The sequence below is a fragment of the Pseudophryne corroboree genome, chromosome 2 (assembly GCF_028390025.1).
Source record: "Pseudophryne corroboree isolate aPseCor3 chromosome 2, aPseCor3.hap2, whole genome shotgun sequence".
NCBI lineage: Eukaryota > Metazoa > Chordata > Amphibia > Anura > Myobatrachidae > Pseudophryne > Pseudophryne corroboree.
The window spans coordinates 679,482,251-679,504,205 of NC_086445.1; the positions used below are offsets into that span (position 1 = coordinate 679,482,251).

Consider the following 21,955-nt stretch of genomic DNA (forward strand, 5'->3'; position numbering starts at 1 on the left):
CCACATAGGATAATTGCGGGCTATTTAACCCACTTGTTAATAATTAACAAGCACTTGTTTGTAATTGACAACTACAACAAGACAAGAGGATTACTTAGAGCATACATGTTAATAACTTCCTCTCTCAATGTTATGAACACACTATCTATTGCTGCTCCTTTTGAGGTTTTCCCAAGTACCATAGAAAGACAAAAGGGGCAGCATGTTAGCGTAGGTTTACAACCTGTTCACACATTGCCATGGAAATATGCAGGACAGTAATTATAGGGGGCAGCCTAAGTACACATCAGCATCAGCATTGACAATGTACGGGTTGGGGGGTATTGTATGTTTGAGTAGCCCCCTATATGTTCTATTATAGAGAAGGCAAGCACCAACTCTTTTAGGTTTCCATAAAACCTTACTGGAACTAGCTGCTTCCCGGCCATTGCAGTGTACTTTTTATGCATATAGCCGACTTCTTCCTGTAATCCGTTATTTCGCCACTACCCTGATGTTTAATCTATAAGTAACCCCTTTCCTATTTTTTGTATACAAAAATAATTCTTTCAATTTCTGACAGTATTGTCTGTTGTGTATGTGTCAGCATTTTTTCCTGATAGGTGCAGACAAAATTGCCTTATGTTTTAAGACCCCCTTTTAAAAGAAAAAGTGTATTAATAGTTATGTTTTATATGTCGAACCACTTAATCTTAAGGTGGGTACACACTAATAGATATATCTGCAGATCAATTGATCTGCAGATATATCTATGGACGGATCGAGCAGTGTGTTCAGCATACACACTGCCCGATCCGTTGGGGACTGACGTCATGAACTGGGCGGGCGTGTACACATGCCCGCCCAGTTCAGCTGTCAATCACCGCCGGCCGCCGCAGCATGTGTACGGGCGGTCGGCCGACCGCCCCGTACACACACAGCGACGCGCCAATATATCGGTAGATATATTGGCCGTCGACTGTGCTGCGGGGCCGACGCGATACGTCTGTGAACGACGGAGTTCACAGACGTATCAGCCGTACACACTGGCCGACGGTCCCGCGATATATCGGCCGTTCAGGAGAACGGCCGATATATCTACCAGTGTGTACGGGCCTTTAGAATACTTAAGTATACCCCAATTGAGGAGTTCTGTCCTTTGCTTCTTAGTAACATCCTTTTGCAGAGTACTGGTTATTCAATTGTTAGGAGCACCGCCAACAATACTATATGAGCCTACTATTGGTTTAATGTTATAGCCAAAATATTAGTTTTTTTTGTGTATACATATAGAAATTCTTGTGCAGATCATCACTCACCCTTTGTAACAGGTTGTAGACTCCTTTACTTGTGGGACTACAGCATTGCTTGAGACTCAGGATGAGAGATTGCATAATCACAACCACAAGGTAGTAAAGTCCCAGGAGTAAGACTGATAGGCCCTTCAAATGATCAAAGTAGTGGCAGTGTTTTAGCCTTTTTATACTGAAAACATCCAACCTACCGTAACACCACCTGTATGTCAGAAATTATTTTGTAAACTGGGTGTCAGGCAAGAGGAATCAGTTCAAGACTTCATATAAATTGTAATTCTTATATATCAGCTAATGAAGACACAACCCCCAACAAGTATACCCTTAAATTAACTACCGACACCATACCTTCTAATTCCAGTCGGTGTCCAAGGTATGGATACAGAACTGACCTACTATGGAGTATAAGAGAGTTGGCAGACACTGAAGTCACAATTCCAGGCTAGTCAAAAACCTTCACAATAAAGAATTCAGCATTTAAAAGTAGAGTAAATGCCTTTTCCCATTGTGTTGTAGACCAGGCTAGGCCCTCTTAATATGAAGGTTTCAAAGTCAAAAATATTACATGCACAGCAAATACAAACTCCAAACAGATGGGTCTCTGTGCGTGCGCATACACGCAGCGTGCACAGCGATATATGGTAGCCTACGCATTCACACAGACAAGCCACAAAGATATATTCAACACATATTTCATACAACACATAAATTAAACATGTCAAGCACCAGACATTATAATGTATTTATACAAGAGCGTTATAACATCATATATATATGTATTATTGGAACGGAACAAGTTAAACATATCATGCTTAGTGTCAAAATGATCAGAAGAATGTGTGTGTTAAATTCATAGCTATGGTTAGATTGTAGCACATTTGCAAAGATTAGTTATGATTAAATGTATGAATATGAAGCCACATTCTAAATTGAACAAAATAACTTCCTAAAGACAGCATGTGTGCAGAAAGAAACCAGTGGCTAACACCTATAATTACATCATCAAATTGGACGTTGCTTGCATATGAACTGACCAATAACACATCACGAACAAGAGATCTCCCTCCCATGGACCAATAGCAGAAGACTCAGTCCCAGGCATGTACTTCGCCCAATACATAGTATATAGGCATTTCCCCTCACCCAAGAAGTTTTTTTTGGTTTTGTTGCTGTTGGTGCAGATTCAAAGATGGAGAAGACTGTGCATTGATCATGGGATAGGGTGAAGTATGCTGGCTGTAATTGATCCGTATGTAACTACAACTGCTTCTTCTGTAATTGTAACACTGTATGTATGTATGTATGTATGTATGTATGTATGTATGTATGTATGTATGTATGTATGTATGTATGTATGTATGTATATATATATATATATATATATATATATATATATATATATATATATATATATATATATATATATATAAAAAAACAAAACAAAAAGGCAGCGGCACTCCGGCGATGAATGAATCAAACGTGTATTGGATCAAAGCATTACAAACAATGGTCACGGTAAACCAACGTATACACACACACTGTACATGTGTTATATTGTATGCATACCCTTTTAATATCATATATATATACACATCTCTGAGCATTGGACCTCAGTAATACAATGTGTGCGAGTGCTTGCTTTCTCTTAAGGGATGTAGTGTTTGCGACGTGCAGCACATTTTTATCGTATATGGTAATAAGATGCGCCTTGCGTCCGCAGCATATATTAACGCTGGCATTTTAAATGTTTATTAAAAATAATCTGAAATTCACAAAGGAGACTCTGCTCTTGCACCTCTCCAACATGCACGACTCAGAATCGCACAAAGCTTTAGATGCACACCCACAACATTCCCTAAATCAGGGCAGTTCCATAGCATCTGCCCAAAAACTCTTAATTTCAAGGAAAGATATCGGACAGCATTCCCGAAAACTCAAAATAGGATGGACATTATTCATAAACTGCCATCTGCACATATGCTGTATGTAAAAACTCGCCATTTGCGTCCGTGCAGAGATCTGTCTGACCAACCCCTTGTGTCCAACTCCTCTATGATGTTTTGCAATTAGCATTCCCCGAAATTATTTCCATTTTGTCCTTAAACCCAGAGTTTTTCAACCATACCCTTTATAACTGCATCAAAATGCTACATTTCACAAGAAAATATTTATTAGTTAAGAATAGGATGAACATATTTCTGAGAACATTTAATTAACATCACTTATTTGACTTGAATAAAGTGCACAATTATTCTACTAAAAAAAAAAAAAACAATCTTCTTCCAACACAGACTGTGGGCCTAATTAAGACCTGATTGCAGCATCAAATTTGTTAGCTAATGGGCAAAACCATGGGGGTCATTCCGAGTTGTTCGCTCGTTGCCGATTTTCGCTAGGTTGTGATTTGTTGCTAATTGCGCATGCGCAAGGCACACAGGGCGCATGCGCTTAGCTATTTAACACAAAACTTAGCAGTTTTGCTGTGGCATCTGCAGCGCATTTCAGTCGCACTGCTGTTCAGTAAATGATTGACAGGAAAGGGGCGTTTCTGGGCGGCAATTCAGTGTTTTCCCAGCGTTTGCAAAAAAACGCAGGCGTGTCAGGGAAAAACGCGGGAGTGTCTGGAGAAACGGGGGAGTGGCTGGCCGAACGCAGGGCGCGATTGTGACGTCAAACCAGGAACTAAACGGACTGAGCTGATCGCAATCTGTGAGTAGGTCAGGAGCTACTCAGAAACTGCTAAGAATTATTTATTAGCAGTTCTGTTAATTTTTTCGTTCGCTATTCTGCTAAGCTAAGATACACTCCCAGAGGGCGGCGGCCTAGCGTGTGCAATGCTGCTAAAACAGCTAGCGAACGAACAACTCGGAATGAGGGCCCATGTGCACTGCAGGTGAGGCAGATATAACATTTGCAGAGAGTTAGATTTGGGTGGGTTATATTGTTTCTGTGTAGGGTAAATACTGGCTGCTTTATTTTTACACTGCAATTTATGATGAGGTGGATGAGTATTGTCCCTGCTGTTTGAAAGGATTCCATGTTTCCTGGGCTCCAATGAACAGTTGTGGTTTTTTTGTTTTTGTTTTGTTTTTAATAAAAAAAAACCCATTAAATACAGTAAAATACTGCTAAGAATATACAGTCACTTAAAAAAAAAATTATATATATATATATATATATATATATATATATATATATATATACACACACATATACACATATATATACGTGCAATATGAAAAACTGGAAGGAAATACTAGTACCATGGACTTTTGTTTGTTAGTTTTGACATGGTACATACTGTACAAAAATATTCCACCTAATTCTGGCATATTATACATTCGGGGTACATTCTACCACTAGAATAGATTATGGTGAATTTTCCCAGGACTAATGCTTTTCTAACAATATAAACACATCAAAATATATACAGTGTTTACTGTACTGTAGCTCCCTTTAGAAAATGCAATGTTATTAGGTCTACCAAATTCACGGTGCAGTCCAATCTTCAAGAGTCAAATTATGGCATACAAGCCCTCAAAACAACTTATAAAATTATTTTTCACCTTTGAAAATGGAACTTGCACCCAAAAATGAAGATAAAAAAAATAGGCAGCAAGTAAATCACAACAAAGATAAGGTGGAAAGAATCCTCATTCTCCTAATTAGATCGTCCAAGGCCCAAAAAGTACTTTGCTAATAATGGATGAGCAAGTTAGCATTGGTCTCCTGCATCAGAACCATTGTCCTTCTGAAATATATTGAACACTGCGATCGCATTAGTTATTAGGGCAATACTTGTTAGCAGCAACCCGATCCAGGTACAGAAATGTCTTTTAGGTTAATGTAATCTCCCTGTGGTGGTATAGAGGAGCGCCCGTATTCTCTGGTCTCCATCATTCTCTCAATGAGCACTCTGCAATAAATAAATCAAATTAAATGTCTTTAAAATGAGGAACATTTCTTAAATTTTATTATGCAAAGAACAATGGAAGTCAAATTGCCAACAGTACGACTTTGCCATTTTTGTATCCAGAAACTCATTAAACAGAACACTAAATAACAGTAGCAACCACTTGGTGACCGTATCGCACGAGACATGATCACTAGAGATCTATCTTCTCCTACACTCACTGTGAGGAGCACTGAAAAAATAGGATTTTAATACCTACCAGTAAATCCTTTTCTCCTAGTCCGTAGAGGATGCTGGGGACTCAAAAAGGACCATGGGGTATAGACGGTGATCCGCAGGAGACATGGGCACACTAAAAGACTTTGACTGGGTGTGAACTGGCTCCTCCCTCTATGCCCCTCCTCCAGATCTCAGTTATAGGAACTGTGCCCAGGGGAGACTGACATTTTGAGGAAAGGATTCTTGTTAACTAAGGGAGAGAGACATACCAGCTCACACCACAAACACACCGTGCAACTGGATTAGCAGGAATACCAGATAACAGTATGAACTAACAACAGCAACAAGCTGAATATAACTGATACACAACCTTCGTTTAACCGAAAACAACAAGTATCAATACAACTGCAAGGAACAGTCCGCACTGGGATGGGCGCCCAGCATCCTCTACGGACTAGGAGAAAAGGATTTACCGGTAGGTATTAAAATCCTATTTTCTCTTACGTTCTAGAGGATGCTGGGGACTCCAAAAGGACCATGGGTTCTATACCAAAGCTCCAGACCGGGCGGGAGAGTGCGGACGACTCTGCAGCACCGATTGAGCAAACATGAGGTCCTCCTCAGCCAGGGTATCAAACTTATAGAACTTAGCAAAAGTGTTTGAACCCGACCACATAGCTGCTCGGCAAAGTTGAAGTGCAGAGACCCCTCGGGCAGCCGCCCAAGAAGACCCCACCTTCCTGGTAGAATGGGCCTTTACTGACTTCGGCAACGGCAACCCAGCCGAAGAATGAGCGTGCTGAATCGTATTACAAATCCAGCGTGCAATAGTCTGCATACAGGACAAATAGAGCTTCCGTTTTCCTAACAGGAGCCGTTCTGGCGACATAAATTTTCAAAGCTCTTACGACATCAAGAGATTTTGGGACTGCCACAGCATCCGTAGCCACAGGTACCACAATAGGTTGATGTGAAACGAAGACACCACCTTTGGCAGAAATTGTTGACGAGTCCTCAATTTTGCTCTACCCACATGAAAAATCAAATATGGGCTCTTGTGAGACAAAGCCACCAATTCTGATACTAGTCTGGCAGACGCCAAAGCCAAAAGCATGACCACTTTCCAAGTGAGGAACTTTAATTCAACCTTTCGCAAAGGTTCAAACCAGTGAGACATAAGAAACTGTAACACCACTTCAAGATCCCACGGTGCCACGGGTGGCACAAATGGAGGATGGATATGCAGCACTCCCTTCACGAAAGTCTGAACCTCAGGAAGGGCGGCCAATTCTTTTTGAAAGAAAATAGATAAAGCCGAAATCTGCACTTTGATGGAACCCAATTTCAGGCCTGCATCCACGCCTGCCTTTAAAAAAAAATGGAGGAAACGACCCAAGTGAAACTCCTCCGCAGGAGCTACTTTGGTTTCACACCACGACACATATTTTCTCCAATTACGGTGATAATGTTTTGCCGTGACCTCCTTCCTAGTCTTAAGCAGAGTGGGGATGACCTCCCCGGGAATACCTTTCCGAGCTAGGATTTGGCGTTCAACCTCCACGCCGTCAAACGCAGCTGCGGTAAGACCGGAAACACGCAGCGCCCCTGCAGTAACAGGTCCTCTCTTAGAAGAAGCGGCCAAGGATCTTCTACTAGTAACTCCTGAAGATCCGGATACCAGGCCCTCCGTGGCCAATCTGGAACGACGAGTATTGCCTGAACCCTTGTTCGTCTTATAATCTTCAACACTCTTGGAATGAGAGGAAGAGGAGGGAACACATACACCGACTGAAACACCCACGGAGTTACCAGGGCATCCACTGCACTGGCTTGGGGGTCCCTCGACTTGGAACAATACTTCGGAAGCTTCTTGTTGAGGTGAGGCGCCATCATGTCTATTTGAGGAATTCCCCAACTCCTTGTCACATCTGCAAACACCTCTTGATGAAGAGCCCACTCTCCTGGATGGGGATCGTGTCTGCTGAGGAAGTATGCTTCCCAGTTGTCCACGCCCGGAAGGAAGACTGCTGACAGAGCGCTCACGTGCTGTTCCGCCCAGCGGAGAATTCTTGTGGCCTCCGCCATTGCCGCCCTGCTCTTTGTTCCGCCTTGGCGGTTTACGTACGCCACCGCTGTTATGCTGTCCGACTGGATCAGGACAGGAAGACCCTGAAGAAGGTTCTTCGCTTGCAGTAGGCCGTTGTAAATGGCTCTTAACTCGAGAACATTTATGTGGAGACAAGATTCCTGGCTTGACCATTTTCCCTGGAAACTTCTTCCTTGTGTGACTGCACCCCAGCCTCGGAGACTTGCATCTGTGGTCAGCAGGACCCAGTCCTGGATTCCGAATCGGCGTCCCTCTAGAAGGTGAGAACCTTGCAGCCACCACAGGAGAGAAATCCTGGCCCCGGAAGATAGACTTTTTTTCCGGTGCATGTGCAGGTGAGACCCGGACCATTTGTTCAGCAGATCCCACTGAAACACCCGGACATGAAACCTGCCAAACAGAATGGCTTCGTAAGCCGCAACCATCTTCCCTAGCACACGAGTGCATTGATGAATCGACACTCTTGCCGGTCTCAGAAGCTCCTTGACCATGGTCTGTATTTCCAGAGCCTTGTCCGCTGGAAGAAACACTCTGTAGTTCAGTGTCTAGGATCATGCCCAAGAAGGGCAGCCGAGTTGTCGGGACCAACTGAGACTTTGGCAAATTTAGAATCCAACCGTGATGTCGCAGAACCGACAAGGAGAGTTCCACATTTCTTAGCAATTGTTCCTTTGATCTCGCCTTTATCAGGAGATCGCCTAAGTACGGGATCATTGTGACCCCCTGCTTGCGAAGGAGTACCATCATTTCCGCCATTACCTTGGTGAAAACCCTCGGGTCCATGGAAAGCCCAAACGGCAACGTCTGAAATTGGTAATGACAATCCTGCACCGCAAATCTTCGGAAGGCCTGATAAGGAGGATATATCGGAACGTGTAAGTAGGCATCCTTTATGTTGAATGACGCCATAAAATCCCCCCCTTCTAGGCTGGAGATCACAGCTCGAAGAGATTCCATCTTGAACTTGAAAGTTTTCAAGTATGGATTGAGGGATTTTAGGTTCAGAATCGGTCTGACCGAGCCGTCCGGCTTCGGCACGACAAAGAGGCTCGAATAGAACCCTCCCCCACCGTTGGAACCGGTACAACGGTCCTCTGTTGACACAGCTTTCGTATCGCAGCATTTACTACTTCCCTTTCTGGAAGAGAAACTGGTAAGGCCGATTTGAAAAAGTGGCGGTTGGGGGCATCTCCTGAAACTCCAGTTTGTACCCCTGGGACACTATGTCTAAGACCCAAGGATCCAGGGCCGATTGAAACCAGACCTGACTGAAGAATCGGAGACGGCCCCCCACCGGCACGGACTCCTGTAGGGGAGCCCCAGCGTCATGCGGTGGACTTGGTAGAGGCGGGGGGAGGACTTCTGGTCCTGGGTGCCAGACACGGCAGGTGACCTCTTTCCCCTTCCTCTACCCTTTGAAGCGAGGAAGGATGAGTCCTTTCCTTTTTTGTATTTATTAGGCAGAAAGGACTGCATCTGATAATGGGGCGCCTTTTTCTGTTGTGCGGGAACATAAGGAAGAAAAGATGACTTACCCGCAGTAGCGGTAGACACCAGGTCAGCAAGGCCATCACCAAACAAGACACTACCTTTAAAAGGAGCTTTCATAGCTTTCTTGGAGTCGGCATCAGCATTCCATTGATGAATCCGCAGCGACCTCCTGGCCGAGACCGCCATGGCATTGGCTCTTGATCCCAAGAGGCAAATATCCCTCGCCGCATCCTTTAGGTAATCTGCAGCGTCCTAGATATAACCAAGAGTCAAAAGAATGTTATCCTTTTCAAGGGTATCCATATCAGAAGCTAAATTATCAGCCCACTTAGCAATAACACTACTCACCCACGCCAACGCCACAGCAGGTCTGAGTAATGCACCAGTAGTAACGAAAATGGCCTTCAATGTCGTCTCCTGCTTGCGATCCGCCGGATCCTTGAGGGCAGCCGTGTCAGGAGACAGAAGCGCCACCTTTTTGGACAATCGGGATAGAGCCTTGTCCACATTGGGAGACTACTCCCATTTCTCCTTGTCGTCAGAGGGGAAAGGATATGCCATAAAAATTCTCTTGGGAATCTGCCACCTTTTGTCAGGTGACTCCCAAGCCTTTTCACAAAGAGCGTTCAGTTCATGAGAGGGGGGAAACGTCATCTCAGGCTTTTTTCCCTTATACAAACAAACCCTCTTATCTGGAACAGGGGGCTCTTCAGAAATATGCAAAACATCTTTAATAGCCACAATCATGTACTGAATACTCTTAACTACCTTTGGATGTAAAGTAGCCTCATTGAAATCGACACTGGAATCAGAGTCTGTGTCGGTATCTGTATCTGCCATCTGGGTAAATTAACGTTTTTGTGACCCTGAGGGGGTCTGTACCTGAGACAAAGCGTCCTCCATGGATTTCCTCCATGTTTGTGTCTGAGAATCAGATTTATCCAGCCTCTTAGACAATAAAGCCACATTTGCATTCAGTGTACTCAACATAATCACCCAATCACCAGTCGGCTGTGCCGACAGAGTCATTCCCAAATCTTTTTCTGCGCCCCCAATAACTTCCTCCGGGGAGGAACACTCAGCCTCAGACATGTCGACACGCAGTACCGACACACCCACACCGGCCAAAGAAATGGGACAGACCCACAGGGAAGCCTGTAGAGAACACAGAGGGAGTATGCCAGCTCACACCCCAGAGCCCACATACTACAAAACAAATTATATTTGTTGTTTGCGCTGTAAAATATAACATATAAAGCACCAAATTGCCTGTGCCCCCCCCCCCCCCCCCCGTTTTGCTCCCTTGTTACTTGTAAGGTTGTAAGGAGCTTGGAAGTCCGGGCCAGCGTCTCTGCAGCGGCTGTGGAGAGATAAAATGGCGCTGGTTAGCTGTGCGGCTAAGCCCTGCCCCTTCCCGATGCGCTGTAGTTTCGCTCAAATTGGAATTTATTTATACTGGTGGGGGTATCGTATACGGTGCCGGGCACCGAATATGCCTCTTGCCAGTGAAAAAGACCCTCAGTAACTACTGCCCAGGGCGCTCCCCCAGCGCCCTGCACCCTGTGAGTGCCGTTGGTGTGTGTGCAGGAGCACGGAGTGCAGCGCAACCGCTGAACCTCCGTTACTGAAGTCTTCTGTTCTTCTAATACTAACCCGACTTTTTTCTTCTGGCTTCTGTGAGGGGTGTGACGGCGCGGCTCTGGGAACAAGCAGCTAGGCGCACCAAGTGATCGAACCCTCTGGAGCTAATGGTGTCCAGTAGCCTAAGAAGCAGAGCCTTTCAACTAAGAAGAAGTAGGTCTGACTTCTCTCCCCTCAGTCCCACGATGCAGGGAGCCTGTAGCCAGCAGGTCTCCCTGAAAATAAAAAACCTAACAAAAGTCTTTCCAGAGAAACTCAGTAGAGCTCCCCTAATGTGTGTCCAGTCACTCCTGGGCACAGAATCTAACTGAGGTCTGGAGGAGGGGCATAGAGGGAGGAGCCAGTTCACACCCAGTCAAAGTCTTTTAGTGTGCCCATGTCTCCTGCGGATCCAGTCTATACCCCATGGTCCTTTTGGAGTCCCCAGCATCCTCTAGGACGTAAGAGAAACAATATTAAACAAAGAGGATATTTCTAATCTAGGTAGGTCTATCTTTTGTAGCTTTGGGCATCTTTTTTTTAAAATAAATAACACCCTGCCTCCCCAAAAACACACACCTTAAAGTATTTCCCAAACTTTCTCGGTTCACTGCATCCTTAGGGGCAGATTAAATTAGCGCGGAAACCGCCATAACAGGTCCCATTGGTTTCCACACGTTAACTGCAGAAAGTGGATTTTGTTCACAACCTATTGAGCAGTGAACAGAATCTGCATACCGTAATGCATGGAAAACTGCAAACCATGAGCTGATGGCAGACCACGACTAATTGAATCTGTCCCATAGTGCAGGCTTGGCCAAAACTGGTACTCTAGTTGCTGTGAATCGACACATCCCAGCATGCCCTGCCATGGTTTGAGCATTACAGGACATGCTGGTACTTCTAGAGTCACAAGAGCTGGAGAGCCACAGGTTGGCCAGGCTTTCCTTAGTGTCTTAACTTTTTCACAGCATTCCTAGCTTTTAAAGATAGTTGATTATGGGTATATAAAGGGGCACATGGGGAGGTCTAAGGGCACAGGAGGGTCAAGATGGGCATATTAAAAAGCCTGAAAATAGGTCTGAGGACATATGGAATAAGGGTCTTCTTCACTGCTACGGTAATCTATACCACAGTCATTTGTGCTTGTGCTTTCATCATCACAAGTGTTCAGGTTTATTATCTTATACACTTTGTCTTTAATCAAAATATGTCTAACCATGTAATATAATCACCAGGGTACACAATTTCACCACACACCAGTGCTAAATATACACAGAACTTACATAAAATCCAATATTAAACAGGAATTTCGTTTTAATTCATCACAGAAAACAGTTTTTACCTAACAAAGTAAAGTTAGGGTTAAAAAACGTCAAGATACCAATGAAGAACTGATATGGACACTAATTACTGCAGGAATTCTGAAGTTATGGCCCCCATACATCAGCCGCCGTGACACCCTGTTCCTCCAACCCGCTGATTGGCAGCCAGAGGTTGTCGGCGATCTGTCTGGTAAATCGGAAAAATTGTTAAAAATGACCAATGCCCCAACCTCGACCAGGCAGGGTCAGGATGAGAGAATAAGGATTTTTCAACATGTTTAATATTCTTGATCCTCCGGCGGCTGGGTTGGGGAATCGGAAATATTAAACCTTTTGAAAATCCCTATTCCCCGAACCTGGCCGCTTTCGGTTAAAAATCGTGGAATCAGGCATTTTTAACATGTTAATTTCCCCAACAGATCTCGATCAGCGCTGGCTGCAAATCGGCGTGTACCAAAATCATGGCAGCTGATGCATGGGGGCTTTAAGATATGCACAAGGATGGACTATGGAGGAGGGAGCGGCGCTGCACAGTCAACCGCACAGCATAAAGTGCAATTACCGCCTCTCTAGGACTATTGGCATCGCACAACCTACCCTTTAAAATTGCCACCTGTGCTGCAAGTTTGTCTCCACCGTATGTGAGCTGCGGTGGAAGAAGTTTGTAAACCATTACCATATACCATTCATATGCAAGTTAAGCCATAAATGTCCCCTATTCTATTAGACTGCTACCTAGCAGAGCCGGCCCCAGGCATAGGCAAACTAGGCAAATGCCTAGGGCATTTGGTATGCTTAGGGGCACCAGCAGCTTCTGCTGATTAAAATGATATGCGGCATGCCTATATTCTGTGGAAATCACTGTAATGTAGCATTTCGTATGCAGATACAGCCGCAGTCGCACACAGAATATAGGCATGCTGCATATCATTTTAATCAGTAAGAGCTGCTTCTGCATCCTAGCCACATAGTAATGCAAATAAGACGCATTTTTATAAACAAAAGGTGCCCCAACGTTAGCAGAGCTGCCAGCTGACTCATGCAAGGAATGTCCTGCAGAACTAGCGGTGGTGCTAGGGGGCACCAGCCAAAATCTTGCCTAGGGCATCATATTGGTTAGGGCCGGCTCTGCTACCTAGGTTATGTATTTATCTCATTGGTACAGATTAGACCAGATCAATGTGGTGTTCAATGCCTATCCATTGCTATATGCAATTACGCACAAGTTACAGACAAGGCAGTGTGCCTTACATGAGTGCAGACTGACCTCATCGATTCATTGATATTCTTATTTTCCTTAACAGAAGTCTCTGTCCATCCAATGAAGTTGTTCTCCTTACTGAACTGATCAATCTCCTCCTTGCTCACAGCCCATGGAGAAAGATCACACTGAGACACGTAAAACAGAAGAAAGAAATACATTTGCATTACATTTTAACATTATGATAGATTATTTTTGCTAGAAAAGTACATACATTGTAAACTTCAGATACACCCCATAGGTTAAAAGAGAAGTTAACAAACATAAAAATGTAAATCTTGTGTACACTGAAGTTTTTTAATGGGAAGGAAACATTGATCTATTTAATTTTATTTTCAATCCCATATACTGTACATTGTTGTAAAGATGAGGATAAATCACAAAAAAAACTCTGTAGAGTGGTAATTTAGTAGACGTTGTCACACATAATGTATGCACAAAGCAACCCACCCTGGCTGTCACAGCAAGGTTTCTGTTAATACTCTTTTAGGGAATAGCCACCAGTGAGGAGTTGATGCTGGAGCATAGCAAATATTGCTGCTTATTGTAAAGTATTACAAATAAAGCAAGTAGCAGATCAAAGTCAAAAGAAAGTAAATCGGTTAGTACTGGACTGTGAAGCCAAACTCTGGAACTGTAGACAGGAAATAAGCAGCGCAATGGCAGATGTTGTACTGACAATGAGTAGTGGAGCAGGAAGCTGTTTATATAGGGCACCCATGCTGGTGATAGGATGCTGGAGTTTTGTGGAGGATGCTGCTCTAGAATTGGTTGCACTGCAGTCAGCTGATCCCTGGCAAGATGGTAGCACCCATTTTCAAAAGACAGTCATTGTCATTTATGACTTGGAATATGCTTAGCAAAGTGATGCACAGCAAGGCAGCGGCAGCGCTTGGTGCAGAAACAGGCTTTACCAGTCCATTGTGCAACAAGCAGTTAACAAAAAGGATGGGCAACTGACAAGGATGCACAGCAATACAGGTCTCCCTAGCAAAATAGCACAACTTGCTATATTGGTTGGGAGGGTGGAAGACTAGAGCTCCCTCAAGGGTAAGCACAACAAGGGTATGCCTACAGAGAACATAGTTGACAGTATGCATCAAGGCTTATTTTGCGATCTAACCTCAGAAAATATTGTTGTAGATGGTTTGTCCGCTTACTGCATATGCGCCAAGCTTCAACCCGTTGGGTAACGCGATCCAATAGATCCAACAGGCTTCTATTCACATTACCCTTTGAGAGGGATCTAATAAGATTCCTCCCAGCAACCCCCGTGGCGCATGCAAATTGCCTAGGAACTGTCCACAATGCCAGATAATAGGATTTTGGTTACCTACCGGTAAATCCTTTTCTCGTAGTACGTAGAGGATGCTGGGGTCCATATTAGTACCATGGGGTATAGATGGGTCCACCAGGAGCCATTGGCACTTCAAGAGTTTAATAGTGTGGGCTGGCTCCTCCCTTTATGCCCCTCCTACCAGACTTAGTCTAGAAACTGTGCCCGAGGAGACAACATACCTCGAGAGAAGGAATTACACACATAGTGGCGAGATTCATACCAGCTCACACAACATGAAAATCCGGCCAACATGCTGGAATAACTTCAGCAACAGCTGAAACAGTAAATAACGCAGAACCTCAGGAAGAACAGCCAATTGTTTTTGGAAGAAGATGGACAAAGAATAGATCTGGACCTTGATGGAGCCCAGTCTCAGTCCCATATCCACCCCTGCTTGCAGGAAAAGGAGAAAACGTCCAAGTTGAAACTCCACCACCGGAAACTTCTTTGCCTCACACCAAGAAACATATTTCCAAATGCGATGGTAATGCTTAGACGTTACCCCCTTCCTGCCCTGTATCAGGGTAGGAATGACCTCACTCGGGATACCCTTCCGAGATAAGATCTGGCGTTCAACCGCCATGCCGTCAAACGAAGACGCGGTAAGTCTTGATAAGCGAACGGCCCCTGCAGAAACAGATCCTCCCGAAGAGTTAAAGGCCGTGGATCTTCCAGCAGAATATCCAGCAGATCCACGTACCAAGCCCTCCTTGGCAAGTCCGAAGCAATGAGGATTGCCAGAACCTTTGTTCTTCTAACTAGTTGAAGAACCTTTGGTATCAGAAGAAGTGGAGGGAACACATACACTGACTTGAACACCCACGGTGTTACCAGTGCGTCCACTGCCTGTGGGTCTCTTGACCTGGAACAGTACCTCAGTAGCTTCTTGTTGAGGCGGGAGGCCATCATGTCTATGTGAACCCCCCCCACCAACCGGTTACCTCCTCGAACACCTCCGGATGGAGGCCCCACTCCCCTGGATGGAGATCGTGTCTGCTGAGGAAGTCTGCTTCCCAGTTGTCTACGCCTGGAATGAAGATTGGTGACATCGCCACCGCGTGCCTTTTTGCCCAGATGAGGATTTTTGACACCTCTGCCATGGCAGCTCTGCTCTTCGTTCCACCTTGTCGGTTTATGTAGGCCACTGTGGTCACATTGTCCGACTGCACCTGAACAGCCCGATCCTGTAGAAGGTGTGCTGCTTGCAGAAGGGCGTTCTAAACAGCCCTGAGTTCCAGGATATTTATTAGGAGAAGCGACTCTTGATCCGACCATCGTCCCTGAAAGGTTTCCCCCAGAGCGACTGCTCCCCAACCTCTTAGACTTGCATCTGTGGTTAAAAGGATCCAGTCTTGAATTCCGAACCTTCTCCCTTCCAGAAGGTGTGGAAGTTGCAGCCACCAGAGGAGTGAAATCCTGGCTTTCGCAGACAGGCGTATCCTCTTGTGCATGTGTAGGCGAGAGCCCGACCACTGGTCCAATAGATCCAGCTGAAAGGGTCGAGCATGAAACCTGCCGTACTGCAGAGCCTCGTAGGCAGCATCCATCTTCCCCAGAAGGCGTATGCATTGATGAACAGATACCCGGGCAGGCTTTAGGACCTCCCGGACCATTGCTTGAATCACCAACGCTTTCTCCACCGGGAGAAATACCCTCTGCACTTCCGTGTCGAGGATCATTCCCAGGAAAGACAGTCACCTTGTCGGCTCCAGATGAGACTTTGGAAGGTTTAGGATCCAACCGTGCCTTCTGAGCAGCTGCGTCTTGAGCGCGATGGAAAGCAACAACCTCTCCCTGGACGACGCCTTGATCAGGAGATCGTCCAGATATGGAATTATGTTAACCCTCTATTTGCGGAGGAGAACCATCATCTCCGCCATCACCTTGGTGAAGATCCTCGGTGCTGTGGAGAGGCCAAACGGTAGTGCCTGGAACCGATAGTGAACGTCCGTCAGCGCAAACCGGAGATATGCTTGCGCCCAAATGGGAATGTGGAGGTAAGCATACTTGATGTCCAGGGACACCAGGAACTCCCCCTCCGACAGTCCTGAGATGACAGCTCTCGGAGATTCCATCTTGAATTTGAACTCCCTGAGATAAAGATTCAAAGATTTTAAATTTAGAATAGGCCGTACCGAACCATCCGGTTTCGGTACCACGAAAAAGTTCGAATAATAACCCTTGTTCCGCTGCTGAAGTGGGACCGGAACAGTGACCTCTGACATCACCAATTTTCTGATGGCTTCCAGAAGAATTGTGCTGTCTGCCAGCAGGGCTGGCAAGCCCGACTTGAAGAAACGGTGAGGCGGGGGATCTTGAAACTCCAGTCTGTACCCCCTGGACACTATATCCAGAACCCAGGGGTCCAGACCCGACGACACCCAGACGTGGCTGAACTGCCGGAGTCTTGCCCCCAACTGACCCTCCTCTAGGCCTAGCTGTCCACCGTCATGCGGAGAACTTAGGGGTATCAGAAGCGGGCTTCTGGGCCTGGGAACCTGCGGGAGCAGGCTTCTTTCCTTTGCAACGACCACCTCTGAAGAAGGTGTCCGAAGGCTTATTCTTTCTAGGCCTCGCGGGCCGAAAGGACTGTGACGTGGTAGATGAAAAAGGCTTGTTCGTAGCTGGTGCAGCTGAAGGCAGAAAAGGAAACTTACCCGCGGTAGCCGTGGCAATCCACGCAACCAGCGCCTCCCCAAAGAGAGCCTGACCCTTGTATGGTAGGCCCTCCACACACTTCCTGGATTCCGCGTCCGCAGACCAGTTGCGCAGCCAGAGACCCCTGCGAACCGAGACGGACATGGAGGAGATCCCCACAGCCATGGAACCCAGGTCCTTCATGGAATCCACCAGGAACCCTGCAGAATTGTGAATATTACGTAAAAATAAATCAACGTCACCTTTGTCCAGCATAGTCGATTCCTCCTGCAGAGTGATTGACCACCTGGCAATAGCTTTAGCAATCCAAGTACAGGCTATAGTAGGCCACAATATAGCCCCTGAAGCCGTGTAAATGGATTTCAGCGTAGCATCCACCTTGCAATCTGCCGGGTCCTTTAACGCGGTAGATCCCGAGACCGGTAATATCACCTGCTGGACAGCCTGGATACAGAGGCGTCGACTATCGGCGGGGACTCCCAATTTTTCCTATCTTCTTCTGGGAAGGGAAAAGCCACCAAGACCCTCTCGGGAATCTGGAATTTCTTTTCCGGAGTTTCCCATGCCTTTTCAAAGATAGCATTCAATTCTTTGGATGCCGGGAAGGTGAGGGAGGGGGGGGGGGGGGGGGGGGGCTTCTTATTACCCGTAAAGAAGGCCTCCTCCACCTGTTCCGGAGCCGTGTCCAAAATGTGTAAAACATCCCTAACAGCCTCAATCATCAACTGCACCCCCTTGGCAAGTGATGCCGTCCCCCTCAACACATCCCCATCACCGTCTGCAGCATCAGAGTCGGTGTCAGTGTCATCCTGCATAATTGCAAGCGCACGTTTATGAGAATGTACCGCAGGGGACCCCGAGGAGGTAGAATCAGACCATACCACCATAGAGGACTGGAGGACCTGAGTTGCATGCTCAGTCCTAGCAACCCTATCAGAAATCTGAGTAATAGTCCCCCTCAGAGAGACTAACCATTCTGGCTCTCTAGCTGGGATCTGCGCTAAAACAGTGCAATCCTGATTACATGGTATGGAGTCTTCCTGGGAAGACAAATCCTCTGCAGCATATGAAACAGTGTCCCTAGACATGTTGTCACACACACTCAAAACACCCCACAAACACACAGGGTATTATATAGACAGAGTTTCCCCCCCCCCAAGAATGGCAGAGAGACACAGAGATTGGAGCCAACCCACACACAGTGCTTTTCAGGTATAGGGAGTCCCTTCCCAGCGCTGACTGTGTCCCTTAATAGGTGACACAGCCTTTAAGCAGCCTCCCCTCCTTTCTACAGCCCCCTGGTACCATACACAGACTGCTGGAGAAAGCTCTGGAAGGACCTGGATCCAGTGAACCGTGACTGCAGGCAGGAAAAATGGCGCTGAACGCTGCTGGGTCCGCTCTGAGTAGCTCCTCCCCCTTCTATGGCGCTGCCTTCCCGCTCACATGAGGATTATACTGGCCCGGAGGATTGTGCTGACCTGGATCCGCAGACCCAGACATGCCTGAAACGACCAGTGTAGGGTCCGGAGCTGGCCCAGGGCGCTCCCTCCCAGCGCCGCACCAAGGGCGATCCCTCCCAGCGACCTTCCAGGAGCGCGGGTAAGACCGCGCTCCTGACCCTGTAGCCGCCCTCTTCACACTGTCCCCCCCGCTTGCAAGGGGGGACAGTGACTCACTCGCCACACTTCAGCTCCTGAGGGGGTGGCGGCTGGCTGCCGGGGCGAGCGTTCCCCTGCGGCGGGGCGCGATCAGACCCCTCTGGAGCCAACGCCCAGTCAGCGGGAGCAGTGGTTCAAGACCCCGCGGGGCTGACACTGCCCCCCCCCTCCCCCACTGCAGGGAGGCCGTCACCAACAGCCTCCCTGTAAAATAAAAAAAACCTGAAAAAGGAAGAAAAATACTCTTTACCAAGAGAACACTGTAGAGCTCCCCTAGCTGTGACCGGCTCCTCCGGGCACATTTTCTAAACTGAGTCTGGTAGGAGGGGCATAGAGGGAGGAGCCAGCCCACACTATTAAACTCTTAAAGTGCCAGTGGCTCGTGGTGGACCCGTCTATACCCCATGGTACTAATATGGACCCCAGCATCCTCTAGGACGTAAGAGAAAACCCACTTTGCATATAATATAAATGTAACAGGTCAAGTAGAAAAATCAGACACTGTGGAGAATGCCTAAAGCTTTTAAATAAATAAATGTAACAGAATGAAGCTTAAGTTTTGAATTAACTTACTGGCAATATTGCAGTTTCAGAACACCCCAACAAGGCAAAACTATTTTTTTTTTCTTTTTCATTTTAAACCCCCCCTTCCCAAATAAAAAAATAAAAATAAATAGCACAAGTGTTAGAGATGGCAAACACCCCATTTGGTTCTGCAAAATCATCAAAAAACAAAAATCAAAATATGACAAGATAAAGCTACAAAAGGGGTAATGCAAAAGGCTGAAATCTTCATGCATACTGCGATAATATGCATGCAATCAGTGGCGGGATGCATCACATTCATCCTGTCAAGTGTCTGGCTACATGAAGATTTGCTTTTTACATCATAGAAAAATTCAAGAGTGGAACTCCGTTGGAAACAATTTATCGGTTTAGATTCATTTATAGAAAGCTAGACAGAATTGTAGGTAAAAGAGAACCCAGTGCGCTGTCACTAGCAGCTGGCATGGGCATCGTCAATCCCCAAATTTGTCAGTATGACTCTACACATCACTATTAGCAAATATATTGATGTACAGTTTAAAGTAGTAAAAACACACATTTATTAACACCACAATACAAGACTTGTAGGTAAGACAGTGATTGGAGGGGGGGTGCCCTCTACCATTTTAACAGTAATTAGTCAGACTATGAGGCTATATAAGACATAGGACAGTGGGAAATCAAGGTATTGTGTGAAAAAGAAATGGTTATGCACTTTGCCTAGACATTGTGCGCTATGCATAAATGCTTTTAGGCAAAGTGGTTTTAGGATGGACAGTCAGTGGCGGAACTGTGGGAGGCAGTGGAGTCGGCTGCCGCTGGGCTCCTGACCGCAAGGGGGCACATCTCCTCCACTGTCTTCTGCTGCCTGAGGACCGCGCTGCTATTGCAGATGGAGGAGCTGTGTCAGTGACACGGAAGCAGACTCCTGTAGAGAGAGCTGGCACTGGCTGCAGCTAGGGGGAGCTCCAGAGCACAGCTCCTCCCGGGCCCTTCTAGTTAAGTAAGCCAGCCGAGGGAAGCTCTCTGCTCCTCCGTGCTCCGTGAGCCTGATGATAGCCAAAGGTAGGCACTGTGTAGGGGGTGGGGGAGAGGTGGATTTGGGGGGAAGCACTGTGTTTTGTGTGTGCTTGTTTTTAAGTGAGGTGTGTGTGTGTTTTTAAGGAAAGTTGTGCATTCAAGTAAAAAAGGCACGTGTGTGTGTGTGAGTGGCACGTGTGTGAGAGGCATGTGTGTGTGTGTGTGTGTAAGTGAGAGGCATGTGTGTGTGTGCGCGTGAGAGGCATGTGTGTGTGTGTGCGTAAGTGAGAGGCATGTGTGTGTGTGCGTAAGTGAGAGGCATGTGTGTGTATGTGTAAGTGAGAGGCATGTGTGTATGTAAGTGAGAGACATGTGTAAGTGAGAGGCATGTGTGTGTGAGAGGCATGTGTATGTGAGAGGCACGTGTGTGAGAGGTGTGTGTGTGTGTGTGTGTGTGTGTGTGTGTGTGTGTAAGTGAAAGGCATGTGTGGGTGTTTAAGTGAAAGCGGCGTGTGTGTTTTTAAGTAAAGGAGGTGTGTGTGTGAAAGCGGTGTGTGTGTTTAAGTGAAAGAGACGTGCGTGTGTTTAAGTGAATGAGGTGTTTGTGTGTTTTTTATATATATATCTAGTGTTCACGCTTGGTGTCTTTCACAGGGCGCTGCGCCCTGCCCCTTAGACAGCTGAATTCCGCCCTGCCCGTTTTTGTGCGCCCTGCCGTTTGCTGCCTGCCGGACCCCGCCACGCCGCTGGACCCAGCCGCGCGCCGCCGGACTCGGTAAGCACGAGAGCCCCCCTGGGCTAAATTAACCTTGTAAGTATTTTGCAGCTGTAAACTTCAATCTCAGTGCTCTCTACCTGGTGCAGTGTGCCTCAGTGCTCTCTACCTGGTGCAGTGTGCCTCAGTGCTCTCTACCTGGTGCAGTGTGCCTCAGTGCTCTCTACCTGGTGCAGTGTGCCTCAGTGCTCTCTACCTGGTGCAGTGTGCCTCAGTGCTCTATCTGGCGCAGTGTGCCTCAGTGCTCTATCTGGCGCAATATGTATAACGTGCTCTACCTGGTGCAGTGTGTATAGGAGGTTCTACCTGGTGCAATGTGTATTAGGTGCACTACCATGTGGTGTAATGTGAATTGCCACTATTATGTGGCCACGCCCCTTCCCCAAAAAACAATGCCCCTAGATTTTTGCTGCGCGCCTTCGGCGCGCACTGTCCATGTTTTGGCCTATAGGAATGGTAGCACCAAGCATTATAGTATGTACCTAAGTTTGCCCATCTAACTTAAAAATGTGCCCTCCCGAATGGAAAAATGTGCCCTTCCCGTGATCAGCACCCTGCCCTAAAAAAATCCTAGAGTGAACACTAGTTATGTCTGCACACTGCTGCGCCAAAGCATCTCCATCGAGACCCGCTGGCGGGTGAGGGAGCACTGTAGGTGTACTATAAAGGTATTCTGGTGTCTGTTTTATTGTAATGACTGACTTGGTGTGCGTCCACTTTGTATGTGT

The 21,955-nt window shown here is 46.5% G+C and overlaps 1 protein-coding gene across 2 annotated transcripts in view; it reads right to left on the bottom strand.

The window, feature by feature from the left end:
* Window positions 1-3,444: 3,444 nt before the first annotated feature.
* RAB29 (RAB29, member RAS oncogene family) overlaps window positions 3,445-21,955 on the bottom strand; it is a 106,867-nt gene continuing 88,356 nt past the window's right edge. For both annotated transcript variants that reach the window (XM_063955153.1, XM_063955152.1), the window contains 2 exons: window positions 13,235-13,356; window positions 3,445-5,208 (listed from right to left, as the gene is read on the bottom strand). In XM_063955153.1, the coding sequence (XP_063811223.1) occupies window positions 5,094-5,208; window positions 13,235-13,356 (237 nt within the window). In that variant the 3' untranslated portion in view covers window positions 3,445-5,093. The remainder of the gene's footprint in view (window positions 5,209-13,234; window positions 13,357-21,955) is intronic.